Source organism: Oncorhynchus keta, chromosome 28 (assembly GCF_023373465.1).
Source record: "Oncorhynchus keta strain PuntledgeMale-10-30-2019 chromosome 28, Oket_V2, whole genome shotgun sequence".
NCBI lineage: Eukaryota > Metazoa > Chordata > Actinopteri > Salmoniformes > Salmonidae > Oncorhynchus > Oncorhynchus keta.
The window spans coordinates 8826959-8845623 of record NC_068448.1 but is presented as its reverse complement, the minus strand read 5'-3'; the positions used below and the strand labels follow the sequence as shown (position 1 = coordinate 8845623).

Sequence of the window (18665 nt, the reverse complement as noted above, 5' to 3'; positions counted from 1 at the left end):
CATTGTCCCAAATTGCCTCCCATGCCCTTTATTGTGCACAAGTAGTGCAGTATATAGGGAATATGTACAGTATAGGGAATTGCGCAATTTGGGACACACCCTAGAACACATGGAAGCCAATGAAAGTGGCGGCTGGCTGTGTTACGTTCCAATGCACAGCCTCATATATAGAGAGCCCTGTGTGAGGACAGGAGAGTCAATGGTGCTTTTCATGATCTAGTGGGCGACGTGGAGAAAGTCAAGTACAATTTGGCTCCATGACTGCTCTTGAGTCGGAGTAAGGCCATTTCCTGTTTCAGTGTTACTGTTGATTGACCCAAGTGGTTGCTTGTTAGGGAACTCTCTCTAAGAGCCACTGGGATGGCGATGCAATAGAACGATGGCCATGCATGCTAAATATACATGTAGTGTTTCATTCTAAGACTACGTGGTAATGCTAGTAGAACAGAACCAGGGGTTAGTTAAAGGTAGAGTCAGTGATACACCAAGTAAACAGCGATATCGGGCTGATTTCTGCTAAGACTAACCGCAAGCTCGTCGTCTTGATTACTTTCTTATGTCATTCTCTCTGGCTGCGAAAGTTTAAAAAAAAATGTTGATAGGGGACAGAATGCAGTCACATAATTGAATTTCCACGTGGGCGAGGATATAGGAAATGTAATCAAAGCCTAATGGATGACAACTTGTTTTTAACTAGGACAGAAGAATTTATAACTGACTTTTCGGGGCATAACATAAGTACAGCAATAGAGACCATGCAATTCAATACTCATCAATAAATAAAAAACAATTTAGGTCAAAAGAGTCCATATTAACAAAGGACATTGAAGGACTACCAGAACAGATAGATAGCAATAAAAACCACAGAATAAGTTAGAGGAAAAACAAAATGGAATGGAGGAACTTATTCAAGAAAGATCCAGTGTAATATATTATAAAAATAAAGTGAACTGGACATAATATGGGGGAAATGCACCAAATTATTTTTCAATCTTCAACATAGAAATGCAATTTGTTTTCCTGAAACTTGTTAGAAATGATGGAGTCACGCATGATTCACCGAACAATGTTTTGAAAGAGGAAGTAAAGTACTTTTAAGTACTGTTTTCGTTTCAGTCTCCTCCATCTCCACTAACCCGAAGATCATTGTATGGATTTTTTCTCTATTAATAATGTAAAATGAACATCTGTACAGAAAGACTCAGGGGAGGAACATCTTGATGCAATGAAAGTCTTTAAGGCTGGGAAAACTCCACGGCTGGATGGTATACCAGTGGAACTATAACAAACTGTATTTGATATTAATGTTTATCATTGATTCATGTTTTCTTTTAAATCCACAGCCTCATGGAGGATCTAGATACTTGTTCTAACCTCTCTGGAATAAAAGCAAATTATGATAATATTAGGTATTGGATGATGATGGATAAATGGTCTGACAGGGATGTGGACATACTCGGTACACATGTCCCCAAAGAAAGAAATGATCTCACTCCAATACATTTTTATAAAAAGTTAGCAAAAACAGATAAGATCTTGCTACCATGGAAAGGAAAATACCTGTCTATTGGTGTAAAAATCCCCCTGATTGACTCTTTAGTCATATCACAGTTGACCTGTTTGCTTCTGGTTGTGCCTACACCTGCATTTTAAATTATATGAGCAAAACATATTCCATTTTATTTGGAACGGCAAGCTAGACTAAATTAAAAGGGCCTATTTATATAATGAATATGAATTCGGAGGGCAGAAATGATTAAATATGAAAGCCTTAGATCTCTCACTAACGGCATCAGTCATACAAAAGTTATACTTTAATGCAAACTGGTTCTCTAGTAAATTAGCAAGAATGTGTCACCCCATGTTCAAGAAGGGCCTTTTCCCTTTATTCAGATTACACGTGCTCACTTTCGGTTATTTGAAAACGAAATTATCTCCAAAATATCTGTCACGTTCTGACCTTAGTTCCTTTATTATGTCTTTGTGTTAGTTTGGTCAGGGCGTGAGTTGGGGTGGGTAGTCTATGTTCTTTTTTCTATGATGTGTTTATGTGTTTGGCCTAGTATGGTTCTCAATCTGAGGCAGGTGTTGTTCGTTGTCTCTGATTGAGAATCATACTTAGGCAGCCTGTTTTCCCCATTTTAGTTGTGGGTGATTGTTTTCTGTCTCTGTGTCTGCACCAGACAGAACTGTTTCGTTTTCTTTCGTTCTCCTTGTTATTTTGTTTTTGTGTTAATAAATTCAACATGGACACGTACCACACTGCATATGGGTCCGATCCTTCCTACTCCTCGTCAGAGGAAGACGAATCGCGTTACAATATCAAGATTTTTTAAAACAAGCCTTAGAAAGTTGGTTGCGATTGAAGTTTAATCCACCTGAAAACACAACAAATAATTCAACAAGTATTATGGTTAAACTCAAATATAAGAACTGATTTTTAAAAAACATATTTTTCAATTAAAAAAAAAAAGGTATAATTGTAGTGAATGACATCATAAATAGGACTGTTGGAGTTGTGTCACACATGCAGCTTACACAGACATATGGAAATGTCTGCTCTACCCAAAATTACAACCAACTAATTGAAGCATTACCACCACAAAAATGGAAGAGGCAAGTAGAAGGGGAAAAAAGTAAGGAACTGTCGGATTAAAGACCAAAAATTGTTAAAAAAGGTGATAGATAAAAATATATACCAGTTTCATTTAAGGACCAAAAATTTGACAGCTGTGCCATATAAATTGCTAAATAGTTGGGAAGAGATTTTCGATGTACCCATTCCATGGAACATGGTTCATGAATTGACACGCAAAACAACGCCGGATTCAAAACGTCTAATTTTTTTATTTAAATTACTATACAACATTCTTGCAACGAATAGAAGGTTATATATATGGGGGATACAATCTTCCCAGCTCTGCAGATTCCGCTGTGAGGAGGCAGAGTCATTAGATCATTTATTTTGGTACTGTCCATATGTAGCTCGTTTTTGGTCACAGGTCCAGGAATGGCTGAAGAATTGCAACATTTACCCAGAACTAACACTGCAGGCAGCAATACTGGGTGATTTGAAAAGCCATAGCCAATCAACCAATCAATATAATAATTATTTTAGCAAAAATGTTTATTTTTCATTTACAATCTGTAGAAGCTATGAGAATAGAAAGGTTCAGTATGTTTGTGAAGCATCACAGCACAGTTGAAAAATATATGGCAAATAGAAATCCAAAATGGATGATGTTGAGAGACAGATGGGAGGGGTTGAATGGAGCTGAAGGGTGGGACTGGATGGTGTTGAGAGACAGATGGGAGGGGTTGAATGGAGCTGAAGGGTGGGACTGGATGGTGTTGAGAGACAGATGGGAGGGGTTGAATGGAGCTGAAGGGTGGGACTGGATGATGTTGAGAGACAGATGGGAGGGGTTGAATGGAGCTGAAGGGTGGGACTGGATGGTGTTGAGAGACAGATGGGAGGGGTTGAATGGAGCTGAAGGGTGGGACTGGATGGTGTTGAGAGACAGATGGGAGGGGTTGAATAGAGCTGAAGGGTGGGACTGGATGATGTTGAGAGACAGATGGGAGGGGTTGAATGGAGCTGAAGGGTGGGACTGGATGGTGTTGAGAGATAGATGGGAGGGGTTGAATGGAGCTGAAGGGTGGGACTGGATGGTGTTGAGAGATAGATGGGAGGGGTTGAATGGAGCTGAAGGGTGGGACTGGATGGTGTTGAGAGATAGATGGGAGGGGTTGAATAGAGCTGAAGGGTGGGACTGGATGGTGTTGAGAGATAGGTGGGAGGGGTTGAATAGAGCTGAAGGGTGGGACTGGATGGTGTTGAGAGACAGATGGGAGGGGTTGAATAGAGCTGAAGGGTGGGACTGGATGGTGTTGAGAGATAGGTGGGAGGGGTTGAATAGAGCTGAAGGGTGGGACTGGATGGTGTTGAGAGACAGATGGGAGGGGTTGAATAGAGCTGAAGGGTGGGACTGGATGGTGTTGAGAGACAGATGGGAGGGGTTGAATGGAGCTGAAGGGTGGGACTGGATGGTGTTGAGAGACAGATGGGAGGGGTTGAATAGAGCTGAAGGGTGGGACTGGATGGTGTTGAGAGACAGATGGGAGGGGTTGAATAGAGCTGAAGGGTGGGACTGGATGGTGTTGAGAGACAGGTGGGAGGGGTTGAATAGAGCTGAAGGGTGGGACTGGATGGTGTTGAGAGACAGATGGGAGGGGTTGAATGGAGCTGAAGGGTGGGACTGGATGGTGTTGAGAGACAGATGGGAGGGGTTGAATGGAGCTGAAGGGTGGGACTGGATGGTGTTAAGAGACAGATGGGAGGGGTTGAATGGAGCTGAAGGGTGGGACTGGATGGTGTTGAGAGACAGATGGGAGGGGTTGAATGGAGCTGAAGGGTGGGACTGGATGGTGTTGAGAGATCGATGGGAGGGGTTGAATGGAGCTGAAGGGTGGGACTGGATGGTGTTGAGAGATAGGTGGGAGGGGTTGAATAGAGCTGAAGGGTGGGACTGGATGGTGTTGAGAGACAGATGGGAGGGGTTGAATGGAGCTGAAGGGTGGGACTGGATGATGTTGAGAGACAGATGGGAGGGGTTGAATGGAGCTGAAGGGTGGGATTGGATGGTGTTGAGAGACAGATGGGAGGGGTTGAATGGAGCTGAAGGGTGGGACTAATAACAAGATAACCAATGTAAAACATACGGGGTCTGTACAATGTAGATAGGTTCAGAACTTTTGTGAAATAGCACAGTTACAAATACAATCAAACCGGACAGAAATAGAGAATTTACCCCCAAAATATATGGGGGATTGGAAATGATTCAGACATGTACATTGATGGAAGCAACAATCTATCCTCAATATTAAAGCTGATCCACCTCCTAAAAAACATATTATAATAAAAAAGACTAACTTCTCTGCTCTTTTGGTCTCATACCTATCACACTGTAGCAGATTGAAGCACAGCCATGTACATGCTCAAATCCTCTGTGAGTGCATCATCTTGCATCTTGTTCATCTGCAACTTCTGCGGTTCATTCTGATGCTCGTGGTAACGTCATAGTCTCAGGTTAAAACCAATTCTACTCACACACACAGGCCAACCAATCAATCAACCAATCAACCAAGGACAGTACTACTCACCCCAGGGGTTTCTCCAGTCGGCTGGCGGGGGATCCTACGATCTCTCCCAGAGTACAGAACACTTGCCCCAAGAAGTCCTGCTGGAGGGACAGGGGGTGGCGGGAAAGACGGAGGAGTGAGGAGTGACGGGGAAGGGGGTGTTAATGGGGAAACAGTGAGCAGGGAGAGACGGGGGAGAAAGGAGGGAGAGGAAGGATAGAGGGGGTTCAGGGGAGAGACGGGGGAGAAAGGAGGGAGAGGAAGGATAGAGGGGGTTCAGGGGAGAGATGGGGGGGGGGGGGGAGGAAGGATAGAGGGGGTTCAGGGGAGAGGGGGGAGAAAGGAGGGAGAGGAAGGATAGAGGGGGTTCAGGGGAGAGACGGGGGAGAAAGGAGGGAGAGGAAGGATAGAGGAGGTTCAGGGGAGAGATGGGGGAGAAAGGAGGGAGAGGAAGGATAGAGGGGGTTCAGGGGAGAGACGGGGGAGAGGGGGGGGAAGAGGAAGGATAGAGGGAGTTCAGGGGAGAGACGGGGGGAGAAAGGAGGGAGAGGAAGGATAGAGGGAGTTCAGGGGAGAGACGGGGGAGAAAGGAGGGAGAGGAAGGATAGAGGGGGTTCAGGGGAGAGACGGGGGAGAAAGGAGGGAGAGGAAGGATAGAGGGGGTTCAGGGGAGAGACGGGGGAGAAAGGAGGGAGAGGAAGGATAGAGGGGGTTCAGGGGAGAGACGGGGGAGAAAGGAGGGAGAGGAAGGATAGAGGGGGTTCAGGGGAGAGACGGGGGAGAAAGGAGGGAGAGGAAGGATAGAGGGGGTTCAGGGGAGAGACGGGGGAGAAAGGAGGGAGAGGAAGGATAGAGGGGGTTCAGGGGAGAGACGGGGGAGAAAGGAGGGAGAGGAAGGATAGAGGGAGTTCAGGGGAGAGATGGGGGAGAAAGGAGGGGGAGGAAGGATAGAGGGGGTTCAGGGGAGAGACGGGGGAGAAAGGAGGGAGTGGAAGGATAGAGGGGGTTCAGGGGAGAGACGGGGGAGAAAGGAGGGAGTGGAAGGATAGAGGGGGTTCAGGGGAGAGATGGGGGAGAAAGGAGGGAGAGGAAGGATAGAGGGGGTTCAGGGGAGAGACGGGGGAGAAAGGAGAGAGAGGAAGGATAGAGGGGGTTCAGGGGAGAGATGGGGGAGAAAGGAGGGAGAGGAAGGATAGAGGGGGTTTAGGGGAGAGATGGGGGAGAAAGGAGGGAGTGGAAGGATAGAGGGGGTTCAGGGGAGAGATGGGGGAGAAAGGAGGGAGAGGAAGGATAGAGGGGGTTCAGGGGAGAGATGGGGGAGAAAGGAGGGAGAGGAAGGATAGAGGGGGTTCAGGGGAGAGACGGGGGAGAGGGAGGGGGAAGAGGAAGGATAGAGGGAGTTCAGGGAGAGACGGGGGGAGAAAGGAGGGAGAGGAAGGATAGAGGGAGTTCAGGGGAGAGACGGGGGAGAAAGGAGGGAGAGGAAGGATAGAGGGGGTTCAGGGGAGAGACGGGGGAGAAAGGAGGGAGAGGAAGGATAGAGGAGGTTCAGGGGAGAGACGGGGGAGAAAGGAGGGAGTGGAAGGATAGAGGGGGTTCAGGGAGAGACGGGGTAGAAAGGAGGGAGAGGAAGGATAGAGGGAGTTCAGGGGAGAGATGGGGGAGAAAGGAGGGGGAGGAAGGATAGAGGGGGTTCAGGGGAGAGACGGAGGAGAAAGGAGGGAGTGGAAGGATAGAGGGGGTTCAGGGGAGAGATGGGGGAGAAAGGAGAGAGAGGAAGGATAGAGGGGGTTCAGGGGAGAGACGGGGGAGAAAGGAGGGAGAGGAAGGATAGAGGGGGTTCAGGGGAGAGATGGGGAGAAAGGAGGGAGAGGAAGGATAGAGGGGGTTCAGGGGAGAGACGGGGGAGAAAGGAGGGAGAGGAAGGATAGAGGGGGTTCAGGGGAGAGACGGGGGAGAAAGGAGGGAGTGGAAGGATAGAGGGGGTTCAGGGGAGAGATGGGGGAGAAAGGAGGGGGAGGAAGGATAGAGGGGGTTCAGGGGAGAGACAGGGGAGAAAGGAGGGAGTGGAAGGATAGAGGGGGTTCAGGGGAGAGATGGGGGAGAAAGGAGAGAGAGGAAGGATAGAGGGGGTTCAGGGGAGAGATGGGGAGAAAGGAGGGAGAGGAAGGATAGAGGGGGTTTAGGGGAGAGACGGGGGAGAAAGGAGGGAGAGGAAGGATAGAGGGGGTTCAGGGGAGAGACGGGGGAGAAAGGAGGGAGAGGAAGGATAGAGGGGGTTCAGGGGAGAGACGGGGGAGAAAGGAGGGAGAGGAAGGATAGAGGGGGTTCAGGGGAGAGATGGGGGAGACGGGGTAACAAGGACAGTTGGTGAGCTTAGGATGGAGCTAAGCAGTGTGTTATAAGCCTTGTTATAGGTGTTGTTATTAGCATAAAGTTTGTCAGAGGAGTCAAACACGTACGTCAATGTCGGAGGGCTTCCAGGGAGGAAGAGGAGGAGGAGGAAGAGGAGGAGGAGGGGTACACCAGGCAGCAGCATAGACAACAACAACAACAGAGCATATCATGTAGGCACAAGACTCAAACCATACAACACCATCATCAAAACAAGGGCAAGAGAAAACAGGAGAGAGGGAGAGAAGTGGAGAAGAGGGTGGTAGAGAAATAAAGAGATGAAGAGGTAAGTGTTTTTTGTGTGAGAGGAGAGAGCTATTAACACAAAAGCGAGTACAAAACAAGAAAATATAGTCATGACAAATGTGGAAATAATGATGAATATTCTAGTATCATGCAAACTGCTAGCTCCACATATAATTATAATTGTGTATGTCTGAGCAATGGGTTGCTTTTATCAAACCTTTCACTGCACCATCCATTGGTCATCATTACTTGTGAGTACATTGCTAATAGCATGGGAGTACAATAAATCATGCCTAGAGGTTCGGGAAAACGGGTTTGACAAGCTTTGATAATGGTGTGACAAATTACAGTGCTTCATTAAATCATAACTACGCACCAAAAAAATATGTGTATTTGGTTTATTAGGTAAGCTACTCACTATCAATACATAAAGTAATACGTTATATTTATTATACAAATGCGCACGGACAGACAGCAAGGCCACATTGTGACACTATGGGAGGTAAAGCACTACGATGCACTATTTCAGCTATGGGAGGTAAGGCACTACGATGCACTATTTCAGCTATGGGAGGTAAGGCACTACGATGCACTATTTCAGCTATGGGAGGTAAAGCACTACGATGCACTATTTCAGCTATGGGAGGTAAGGCACTACGATGCACTATTTCAGCTTTGGGAGGTAAGGCACTACGATGCACTATTTCAGCTATGGGAGGTAAGGCACTACGATGCACTATTTCAGCTATGGGAGGTAAAGCACTACGATGCACTATTTCAGCTTTGGGAGGTAAAGCACTACGATGCACTATTTCAGCTATGGGAGGTAAGGCACTACGATGCACTATTTCAGCTAAGGGAGGTAAGGCACTACGATGCACTATTTCAGCTATGGGAGGTAAGGCACTACGATGCACTATTTCAGCTATGGGAGGTAAGGCACTACAATGCACTATTTCATCTAAGGGAGGTAAGGCACTACAATGCACTATTTCAGCTATGGGAGGTAAGGCACTACGATGCACTATTTCAGCTATGGGAGGTAAGGCACTACAATGCACTATTTCAGCTATGGGAGGTAAGGCACTACGATGCACTATTTCAGCTATGGGAGGTAAGGCACTACGATGCACTATTTCAGCTTTGGGAGGTAAGGCACTACGATGCACTATTTCAGCTATGGGAGGTAAGGCACTACGATGTACTATTTCAGCTATGGGAGGTAAGGCACTACGATGCACTATTTCAGCTATGGGAGGTAAGGCACTACGATGCACTATTTCAGCTATGGGAGGTAAGGCACTACGATGCACTATTTCAGCTATGGGAGGTAAGGCACTACGATGCACTATTTCAGCTATGGGAGGTAAGGCACTACGATGCACTATTTCAGCTATGGGAGGTAAGGCACTACGATGCACTATTTCAGCTATGGGAGGTAAGGCACTACGATGCACTATTTCAGCTTTGGGAGGTAAGGCACTACGATGCACTAGTTCAGCTTTGGGACGGCATGGATTTTGATTAGCATAAAACAAAAATAAGGAATGGGATGCATTTCAAAATAAAAGTTCCCATTTTAAAAACAAAAGTTTCCATACATAGAGGATAGATTTGCAAAGTAAAAAACAAGCAACTATAAGGAATGAGCACAGAGTGATAACTTTTTTCACTTACATGCTTCGCCAGATCTGGACTTTTGGAATCGATATCGTATCTGAAATCAGAAAGAAACACACATTAAAGAGGCAAGAGCTGACAGGAGCCGGAGAGAAAACTATTTGTGTCTAAAACTGGCGGGGGTTTGAACATTAACAAATAGAACCAAAGTGGTTTGATATTATTCCTCATACAATGAGATTCGGACAAACAGAAAGCCACTCAAAATCAATTTATATTAACTTGAAATGACACATTTTTAACCGGAAAAAACACTTATTTCACTTAATCCTTCTACACTTCATGAATGAAGTCTATTTTCCTTTCACTGTTGTTCAAGACTCCCCTGCTGTCACTCACCCATTCACTTTAGAAACAATCACGTTTGAAACAATGTGCAGCTGCTGTCAGTGATGAACTTTGGCTAAAAGTAATTCAACTTGAATGCGTCCACTGTCCAACCATCCTCATCCCCCAATTCCCTGACTGAGTTACTATATATGTAAAGGACCCAAAATAAATTAAGTCAGAGTATATCCTCTGTCACGTTCAGCAGAGGTCTGATGACTGAGCTACAGAGGACTGAGCTACAGAGGACTGAGCTACAGAGGACTGATGACTGAGCTACAGAGGACTGATGACTGAGCTACAGAGGACTGAGCTACAGAGGACTGATGACAGAGATACAGAGGACTGATGACTGAGCTACAGAGGACTGATGACAGAGCTACAGAGGACTGATGACTGAGCTACAGAGGATTGATGACTGAGCTACAGAGGACTGATGACTGAGCTACAGAGGACTGATGACTGAGCTACAGAGGACTGATGACAGAGATACAGAGGACTGATGACTGAGCTACAGAGGACTGATGACTGAGCTACAGAGGACTGATGACTGAGCTACAGAGGACTGATGACAGAGATACAGAGGACTGATGACTGAGATACCGAGGACTGATGACTGAGCTACAGAGGACTGATGACTGAGCTACAGAGGACTGATGACTGAGCTACAGAGGACAGATGACTGAGCTACAGAGGACTGATGACTGAGCTACAGAGGACTGATGACTGAGCTACAGAGGCTGGATATGAACAGAGGGAGGCTAGCTACAGTATCATAAAGTCCATGAAGGCCTCTGTCTCTACACAGTGGATATGTAGCTAGTTACTAAAGTCCATTAGGACCTCTGTCTCTACACAGTGGAAATCAAAAGTTAACGCTAGACAGACAATAGTTATTTTCTTATACATTTCTTTCCCCTTGTTGATCTGCACTGAGGTGAGGTACAGAGGGAGTTAGGGGAATAAGGAAATGATCTCCATTTTCAAAGCCTCTTAATAAAGTGTCACCTCTGCCCTGCACTCTGATTGGGCCTTTCAAGACGACGAGAGGGGCTGTTATGCAAGAGGAGGAGGTAGGACGGAGGGGGAGGGAAAGAGGATATAGTAGGTAGGATGGAGGAGGAGGGAAAGAGGATATAGTAGGTAGGATGGAGGAAGGAGGAGGGAAAGAGGATATAGTAGGTTGGATGGAGGAGGGGGGAGGAGGGAAAGAGGATATAGTAGGTAGGATGGAGGAGGAGGGAAAGAGGATATAGTAGGTTGGATGGAGGAGGGAGGAGGAGGGAAAGAGGATATAGAAGGTAGGATGGAGGAGGAGGGAAAGAGGATATAGTAGGTTGGATGGAGGAGGGAGGAGGAGGGAAAGAGGATATAGAAGGTAGGATGGAGGAGGAGGGAAAGAGGATATAGTAGGTAGGATGGAGGAGGGATGAGGGAAAGAGGATATAGTAGGTAGGATGGAGGAGGGGGGAGGAGGGAAAGAGGATATAGTAGGTAGGATAGAGGAGGAGGGAAAGAGGATATAGTAGGTAGGATGGAGGAGGGGGGAGGAGGGAAAGAGGATATAGTAGGTAGGATGGAGGAGGAGGGAAAGAGGATATAGTAGGTAGGATGGATGGAGGAGGGAAAGAGGATATAGTAGGTAGGATGGAGGGAGGAGGAGGGAAAGAGGATACAGTAGGTAGGATGGAGGAGGGGGGAGGAGGGAAAGAGTATATAGAAGGTAGGATGGAGGAGGAGGGAAAGAGGATATAGTAGGTGGGATGGAGGAGGGATGAGGGAAAGAGGATATAGTAGGTAGGATGGAGGAGGGGGGGAGGGAAAGAGGATATAGAATGTAGGATGGAGGAGGGGGAGGAGGGAAAGAGGATATAGTAGGTAGGATGGAGGGAGGAGGAGGGAAAGAGGATATAGTAGGTAGGACGGAGGAGGGGGAAAGAGGATATCGTAGGATGGATGGAGGGAGGAGGGAAAGAGGATATAGTAGGTAGGATGGAGGAGGGGGGAGGAGGGAAAGAGGATATAGAAGGTAGGATGGAGGAGGAGGGAAAGAGGGTATAGTAGGTAGGATGGAGGAGGGGGGAGGAGGGAAAGAGGATATAGAAGGTAGGATGGAGGAGGAGGGAGGAGGGAAAGAGGATATAGTAGGTAGGATGCCGGAGGAGGGAAAGAGGATATAGTAGGTAGGATGGAGGAGGAGGGAAAGAGGATATAGTAGGTAGGATGGAGGGAGGAGGAGGGAAAGAGGATATAGTAGGTAGGATGGAGGGAGGAGGAGTGAAAGAGGATATAGTAGGTAGGATGGAGGAGGGGAGGAGGGAAAGAGGATATAGAAGGTAGGACGGAGGAGGAGGGAAAGAGGATATAGTAGGTAGGATGGAGGGAGGAGGAGGGAAAGAGGATATAGTAGGTAGGATGGAGGAGGGGGGAGGAGGGAAAGAGGATATAGAAGGTAGGATGGAGGAGGAGGGAAAGAGGATATAGTAGGTAGGATGGAGGAGGGATGAGGGAAAGACGATATAGTAGGTAGGATGGGGGAGGGGGAGGAGGGAAAGAGGATATAGAAGGTAGGATGGAGGAGGAGGGAAAGAGGATATAGTAGGTAGGATGGAGGAGGAATGAGGGAAAGAGGATATAGTAGGTAGGATGGAGGGAGGAGGAGGGAAAGAGGATATAGTAGGTAGGATGAAGGAGGAGGGAAAGAGGATATTGTAGGTAGGATGGAGGGAGGGGGGAGGGGGGAAAGAGGATATAGTAGGTAGGATGGAGGGAGGAGGAGGGAAAGAGGGTATAGAAGGTAGGATGGAGGAGGGGGAGGAGGGAAAGAGGATATAGTAGGTAGGATGGAGGAGGAGGGAAAGAGGATATAGTAGGTAGGATGGAGGAGGGGGGAAAGAGGATATAGTAGGTAGGATGGAGGAGGAGGAGGGAAAGAGGATATAGTAGGTAGGATGGAGGAGGGAGGATGAGGGAAAGAGGATATAGTAGGTAGGATGGAGGAGGGAGGATGAGGGAAAGAGCATATAGAAGGTAGGATGGAGGAGGGAGAGGGAGGGAAAGAGGATATAGAAGGTAGGATGGAGGAGGAGGGAAAGAGGATATAGTAGGTAGGATGGAGGAGGGGGGAAAGAGGATATAGTAGGTAGGATGGAGGAGGAGGGAAAGAGGATATAGTAGGTAGGATGGAGGAGGAGGGAAAGAGGATATAGAAGGTAGGATGGAGGAGGGAGAGGGAGGGAAAGAGGATATAGTTGGTAGGATGGAGGAGGGAGGAGGGAAAGAGGATATAGTTGGTAGGATGGAGGAGGGAGGAGGGAAAGAGGATATAGTAGGTAGGATGGAGGAGGGGGGAGGAGGGAAAGATGATATAGTAGGTAGGATGGAGGAGGAGGGAAAGAGGATATAGTAGGTAGGATGGAGGAGGGAGGAGGAGGGAAAGAGGATATAGTAGGTAGGATGGAGGAGGGAGGAGGAGGGCAAGAGGATATAGTAGGTACGATGGAGGAGGAGGGAAAGAAGATATAGTAGGTAGGATGGAGGAGGGGGGAAAGAAGATATAGTAGGTAGGATGGAGGAGGGAGAGGGAGGACTGTAATTATTATGGGACTCTGCTGGGACTTCAGGCAGTATGGAGAATGAGGATAAAACCATCATATAAAATATTGATCATTCTTTTCCTCCTAATCTCAACAACAGATGACAATCAAGACAGAGGAGAATAACGATTGATTATTTATTACACAGGAGAGAGGTGGTGGAGGAAAGGGAGAAAAGATGGCAAGAAGGGAGAGAGAGAAGGATAGTAGGAAGAGAGGAAGTAGGGGAGAGATGAAGGGAAAGAGAAATAAGGTACAAGGAGAGATAGGAGGATGGAAAGGAAGGTTGGGTTGGGAAGAAATGGCACATCACATGTAAAAACTCACACACCCTCCCTACCTGTCTGCCTGGTGAGTCCTCCGAGGACCAGATCAAAGAGAATAACTACTCACACGTCAAAGCGTAGATTCTGCTTCTCCTCAAAGAAGTAGTCCAGGATGTACTTCCTGACAAAGTCTGGGTTTAGAGTGTTGTCAATCACCTCCGTTCTCCCAAACTAGAAGAGGACAGATAGAGGGAAGGGGGAAAGAGAGATATGGAGAGAGAGAGTTGTGACAAAAATAATCATAATATTTTATGCAGTTTGTAAGAAAGCAGCCCAACTTTTTATTCCTCTCTCTCTCTCCTATTCTATCCTCACTTTCCTCTCTCCTCTTTCTTCTCTTCTCTCTCTCCTCACTTTCCTCTCTCCTCTCCTCTGCTATCTCCCCTCTCTCTCCTCACTTTCCTCTCTCCTCTTTCTTCTCTTCTCTCTCTCCTCTCCTCTGCTATCTCCCTCTTTCATCTCCTCTCTCCTTATTCTCCTCTCTCTCATCTTCTCCTCTCCTCTCTCCACCTCTCTCATCTGCAGTCTCCTAACCTCTCTCTCCTCTATCCTCTCCTCTCCTCTCTCTCATCTTCTCCCCTCCTCTCTCCACCCCTCTCATCTGTTGTCTCCTAACCTCTCTCTCCTCTCTCTCCTCTATCCTCTCCTCTCGCCTTCTTCTCCTCTCTCATCTTCTCCCCTCCTCTCATCTGCTCTCTCCTCTCCTCTCTTGTAGAGACCCAGCAGCAGATAAACACAGTATTTGATTAGTGGAGGTCAATAATCAGTGTTGTAATGGCTGACTGGATGATACTACTACGGCTTCTCTGTCTTTGTTTGTTTAGTTTGATCCCCATTTAGCTTTTGTAGAATCAGCAGCTACTCTTCCTGGGGTCCACAAAAAACATGACAAGTAACAAAACACTGATACACAAGGTTTAAAGTACAACAATATAAAAACAAAATAATGGCTGGTTGCTCGAAGCTCTTAGCTCATCTGTCTTGTGAAGTGCAACAGGAAACTATCCTCATTGAATTTAATTACAGCCAATTAATTCTCTCTCTCTCTCTCTCTCTCTCTCTCTCTCGCTCTCTCTCACTCTCTCCCCTCTATTTCTGTCTCCTTCTCTCTGTATCTCTCTCCCTCTTGCTCCCTATCTCCCCTCTATTTCTGTCTCCTTCTCACTGTCTCTCTCTTTTTTCCTCTTTATCACACAGAGAGGAAACTCTATTTCCTCACAGTGTGAGAACTGTTGGTGTCGTTACGCAACAGAAACACTTGCCTGTATGTACAAAGTCGCTGTGTTTACTTGAATTTCATTGTCATTTATTTAACCAGGATAGTCCCCTCAGTAACAATTGGCCAATGTTTTCCAGGGAGTCCTGGGTAAAGCCTTTCAACTGAACAGAGAAACTAAAGCAAATTAAATAAAGCATGTGAACCCTCTCCTCTCCTCTCCCCTCTCCTCCCCTCTCTCTCTCCTCCACTCTCGTCTCGTCTCTGTGAACTAAAGCGTGTGAACTAAAGCATAGAGATGGCAGCTTCACTTCTAGTCCTTCATTTTTTATGTATTATTTCTTACAGTATTAGTCCAGAAAACCTTAAGTGTTATTACATACAGCCGGGAAAAACTATTGGATATCAGAGAGATGTCAACTTACCAGCACAACCAGCACTACAACCAGGAATATGACTTTCCCTTTCCTTTGTCTGCACCTCCCAGGGCATTTGAACAGATTCCAGAGGCCGACCCAAAACAACACCGCCGGAGGAGAGGGTGCCGGAGCGGTCTTCTAGTGAGGCTACGGATGTGCGCACACCACCCACCGCTTCCGAGGATACTACTCGCTAATGTCCAGTCCCTAGCTAACAAAGTCGACGATATCAGGGCAAGAGATGCTTTCCAAAGAGATATCCGGGATTGTAACATACTCTGTTTCAAGGAAACATGGCAAGCTGGGGACATGCCGTCGGAGTCAGTACAGCCAACGGGATTTACAGTGCAACGGGAATAAACATCCCTCCGGTAAGAAGAAGAGCGGGGGTTTATGTTTCATGATTAACGACTCATGGTGTAATTGAACTCAAGTCCTTTTGTTCACCTGACCTAGAATTCCTCAAAATCAAATGCCGACTGTATTATCTCCTAAAATAACTCTCCTCGGTTATCGTCACAGCTATGTATATCCCCCCGCAAGCGGATACCAAAATGGCCGTCAAGGAACTTCACTGGACTTTATGCAACAACCATATATCCTGAGACTGCATTTCATGTCGCTGGGGATTTTAACAAAGCTAATCTGAGAACAATGCTACCTAAATTCTATCAGCATATCGATTGCAGTACACGAGCGAGTAACATGCTCGACCATTACTACTCTAACTTCTGCGATACATACAAGGCCCTCCCCCACCCTCCTTTTGGCAAATCTGACCATGACTCCATCTTGTTGCTCTCCGCCTATAGGCAGAAACTAAAACAGGAAGCACCCATGCTTAGGTATATCCTATGCTGGCCTGACCAATTGGATTCCACGCTTCAAGATTGCTTCGATCACGTGGACTGGGAAATATTTTCGGTAGCCTTAGAGAACATCATTGACGTATATGCTGTCTCGGTGAGCGAGTTCATAAGAAATTGTATGGGAGATGTTGTGCCCACTGTGACTATTAAAACATTCCCTAACCAGAAACCTTGGATTGATGGCAGCATTCGCGCAAAACTGAAAGAACGTACCACCGCATTTAATCCGGGCAAGGCAACTGGGAATACGGCCGAATACAAACAGTGTAGTTATTCCCTCCGTAAGGCAATCAAACAAGCAAAGCATCAGTATAGAGACATAGTGGAGTTGCAATTCAACGGCTCAAACACGAGACGTATGTGGCAGGGTTTACAGTCAATCATGGATTACAAAAAGAAAACCAGCCCCGTCGCGGACATCGACGTCTTGCTTCCAGACAAATTAAACAACTTCTTTGTGCGCTTTGAGGACAATACAGTGCCACCGACACGGCCCGCTACTAATGACATGTTATCCCTCGCAAGGCTGACGATGCAATCGCCATCACACTGCACACTGCACTATCCCATCTGGACAAGAGGAATACCTATGTAAGAATGCTTTTCATTGACTACAGCTCAGCATTCAACACTATAGTACCCTCCAAACTCGTCATTAAGCTTGAGTCCCTGGGTCTTGACCCCGCCCTGTGCAACTGGGTCCCAGACTTCCAGACAGGCCACCCCCAGGTGGTGAAGGTAGGAACAACATCTCCACTCCGCTGATCCTCAACACTGGGGCCCCACAAGGGTGTGTTCTCAGCCCCCTGTTGTACTCCCTGTTCACCCACGACTGCGTGGCCATGTACGCCTCCGACTCAATCATCAGACGACACAAGAGTGGTAGGCTTGATTACCGACGGGACAGCAGGGGTGAAGGTAGAAAATTAAGTTCTTCGGTGTACATATCACCGACAAACTGAAATGGTCCACGCACACAGACAATCGCGAGCATCCTGTCGGGCTGTATCACCGCCTGGTACGGCAACTGCACCGTTCACAGGCGCAGGGCTCTCCAGAGGGTGGTGCGGTCTGCACAACGCATCACCGGGACCAAACTACCTGCCCTCCAGGACACCTATAACAACCGATGTCACGGGAAGGCCAAAAAGTTAATCAAGGACAACAACCAACCGAGACACTGCCCGTTCACCCCACTTCCATCCAGAAGGCGAGGTCAGTACAAGTTCATCAAAGCTGGGACAGATTGAAAATCAGCTTCTTTCTCAAGGCCATCAGATTGTTAAACAGCCACCACCAGCACAGAGAGGCATGTGCCTACCTACAGACTTGATATCATTGGCCACTTTAATAAATGGATCACTAGTCACTTTAATAATGCCACTTTAAGAATGTTTACATATCTCACATTACACATCTCATATGTATATACTGTATCCTAGTGTCACGCCCTGGCCATAGAGAGGTTTTTATTCTCTATTTTGGTTAGGCCAAGGTGTGACGTGGGTGGGCATTCTAGTTTCTTTATTTCTATGTTTTCTATTTCTTTGTGTTTGGCCGGGTGTGGTTCTCAATCAGAGGCAGCTGTCAATCGTTGTCTCCGATTGGGAATCACACTTAGGCAGCCTTTTTTTCCTTTCGCAGTTTGTGAGTAATTATCTTTGTTCGTGGCACTATTGCCCAAGTTAAGCTTCACGGTCGTTTCCTTGTTTTGTTGGTGACATTCCTTTCAAATAAAAGGAAAATGTTCGCTCATCACGCTGCACTTTTGTCCATTTCCAGGAAGAGGATCGTCACACATATACTGTCTATTCTATCTAATGTTCGCTCATCACGGTGCGCTTTGGTCCATTTCCAGGAAGAGGATCGTCACACCTATACTATCTATTCTATCTATTGCATCTTAGCCGCTCTGTCACTTCTCATCCATATACTTATATATTCTCATCCCATTTCCTTTACTAGATTGTGTGAATTAGGTTTTGTTGTGGAATTGATAGATATTACCTGTTAGATACTGCTGCAACTGTCGGATCTAGAAGCACAAACACTTCACTACACTGGCAATAACATCTGCTAACCATGTGTATGTGACCAATAACATCTGCTAACCATGTGTATGTGACCAATAACATCTGCTAACCATGTGTATGTGACCAATAACATCTGCTAAACATGTGTATGTGACCAATAACATCTGCTAACCATGTGTATGTGACCAATAACATCTGCTAACCATGTGTATGTAACCAATAACATCTGCTACCCATGTGTATGTGACCAATACCATCTGCTAACCATGTGTATGTGACCAATAACATCTGCTAACCATGTGTATGTGACCAATAACATCTGCTAACCATGTGTATGTGACCAATAACATCTGCTAACCATGTGTATGTGACCAATAACATCTGCTAACCATGTGTATGTGACCAATAACATCTGCT

The 18665-nt window shown here is 46.6% G+C and overlaps 1 protein-coding gene across 3 annotated transcripts in view; it reads right to left on the bottom strand.

The window, feature by feature from the left end:
- The window catches only part of LOC118360454 (copine-8-like), a 228852-nt gene that overhangs the window by 148411 nt on the left and 61776 nt on the right, over positions 1 to 18665 (bottom strand). For 2 of the 3 annotated variants that reach the window (XM_052484728.1, XM_052484726.1), the window contains exons 4-7: positions 13779 to 13882; positions 9460 to 9499; positions 7605 to 7619; positions 5164 to 5240 (exon numbers count right to left, since the gene is read on the bottom strand). In XM_052484728.1, coding sequence (XP_052340688.1) covers positions 5164 to 5240; positions 7605 to 7619; positions 9460 to 9499; positions 13779 to 13882 — 236 coding nt within the window. Of the gene's footprint in view, positions 1 to 5163; positions 5244 to 7604; positions 7620 to 9459; positions 9500 to 13778; positions 13883 to 18665 lie in introns of all 3 variants that reach the window. The other variant, XM_052484727.1, reaches the window with a different exon arrangement.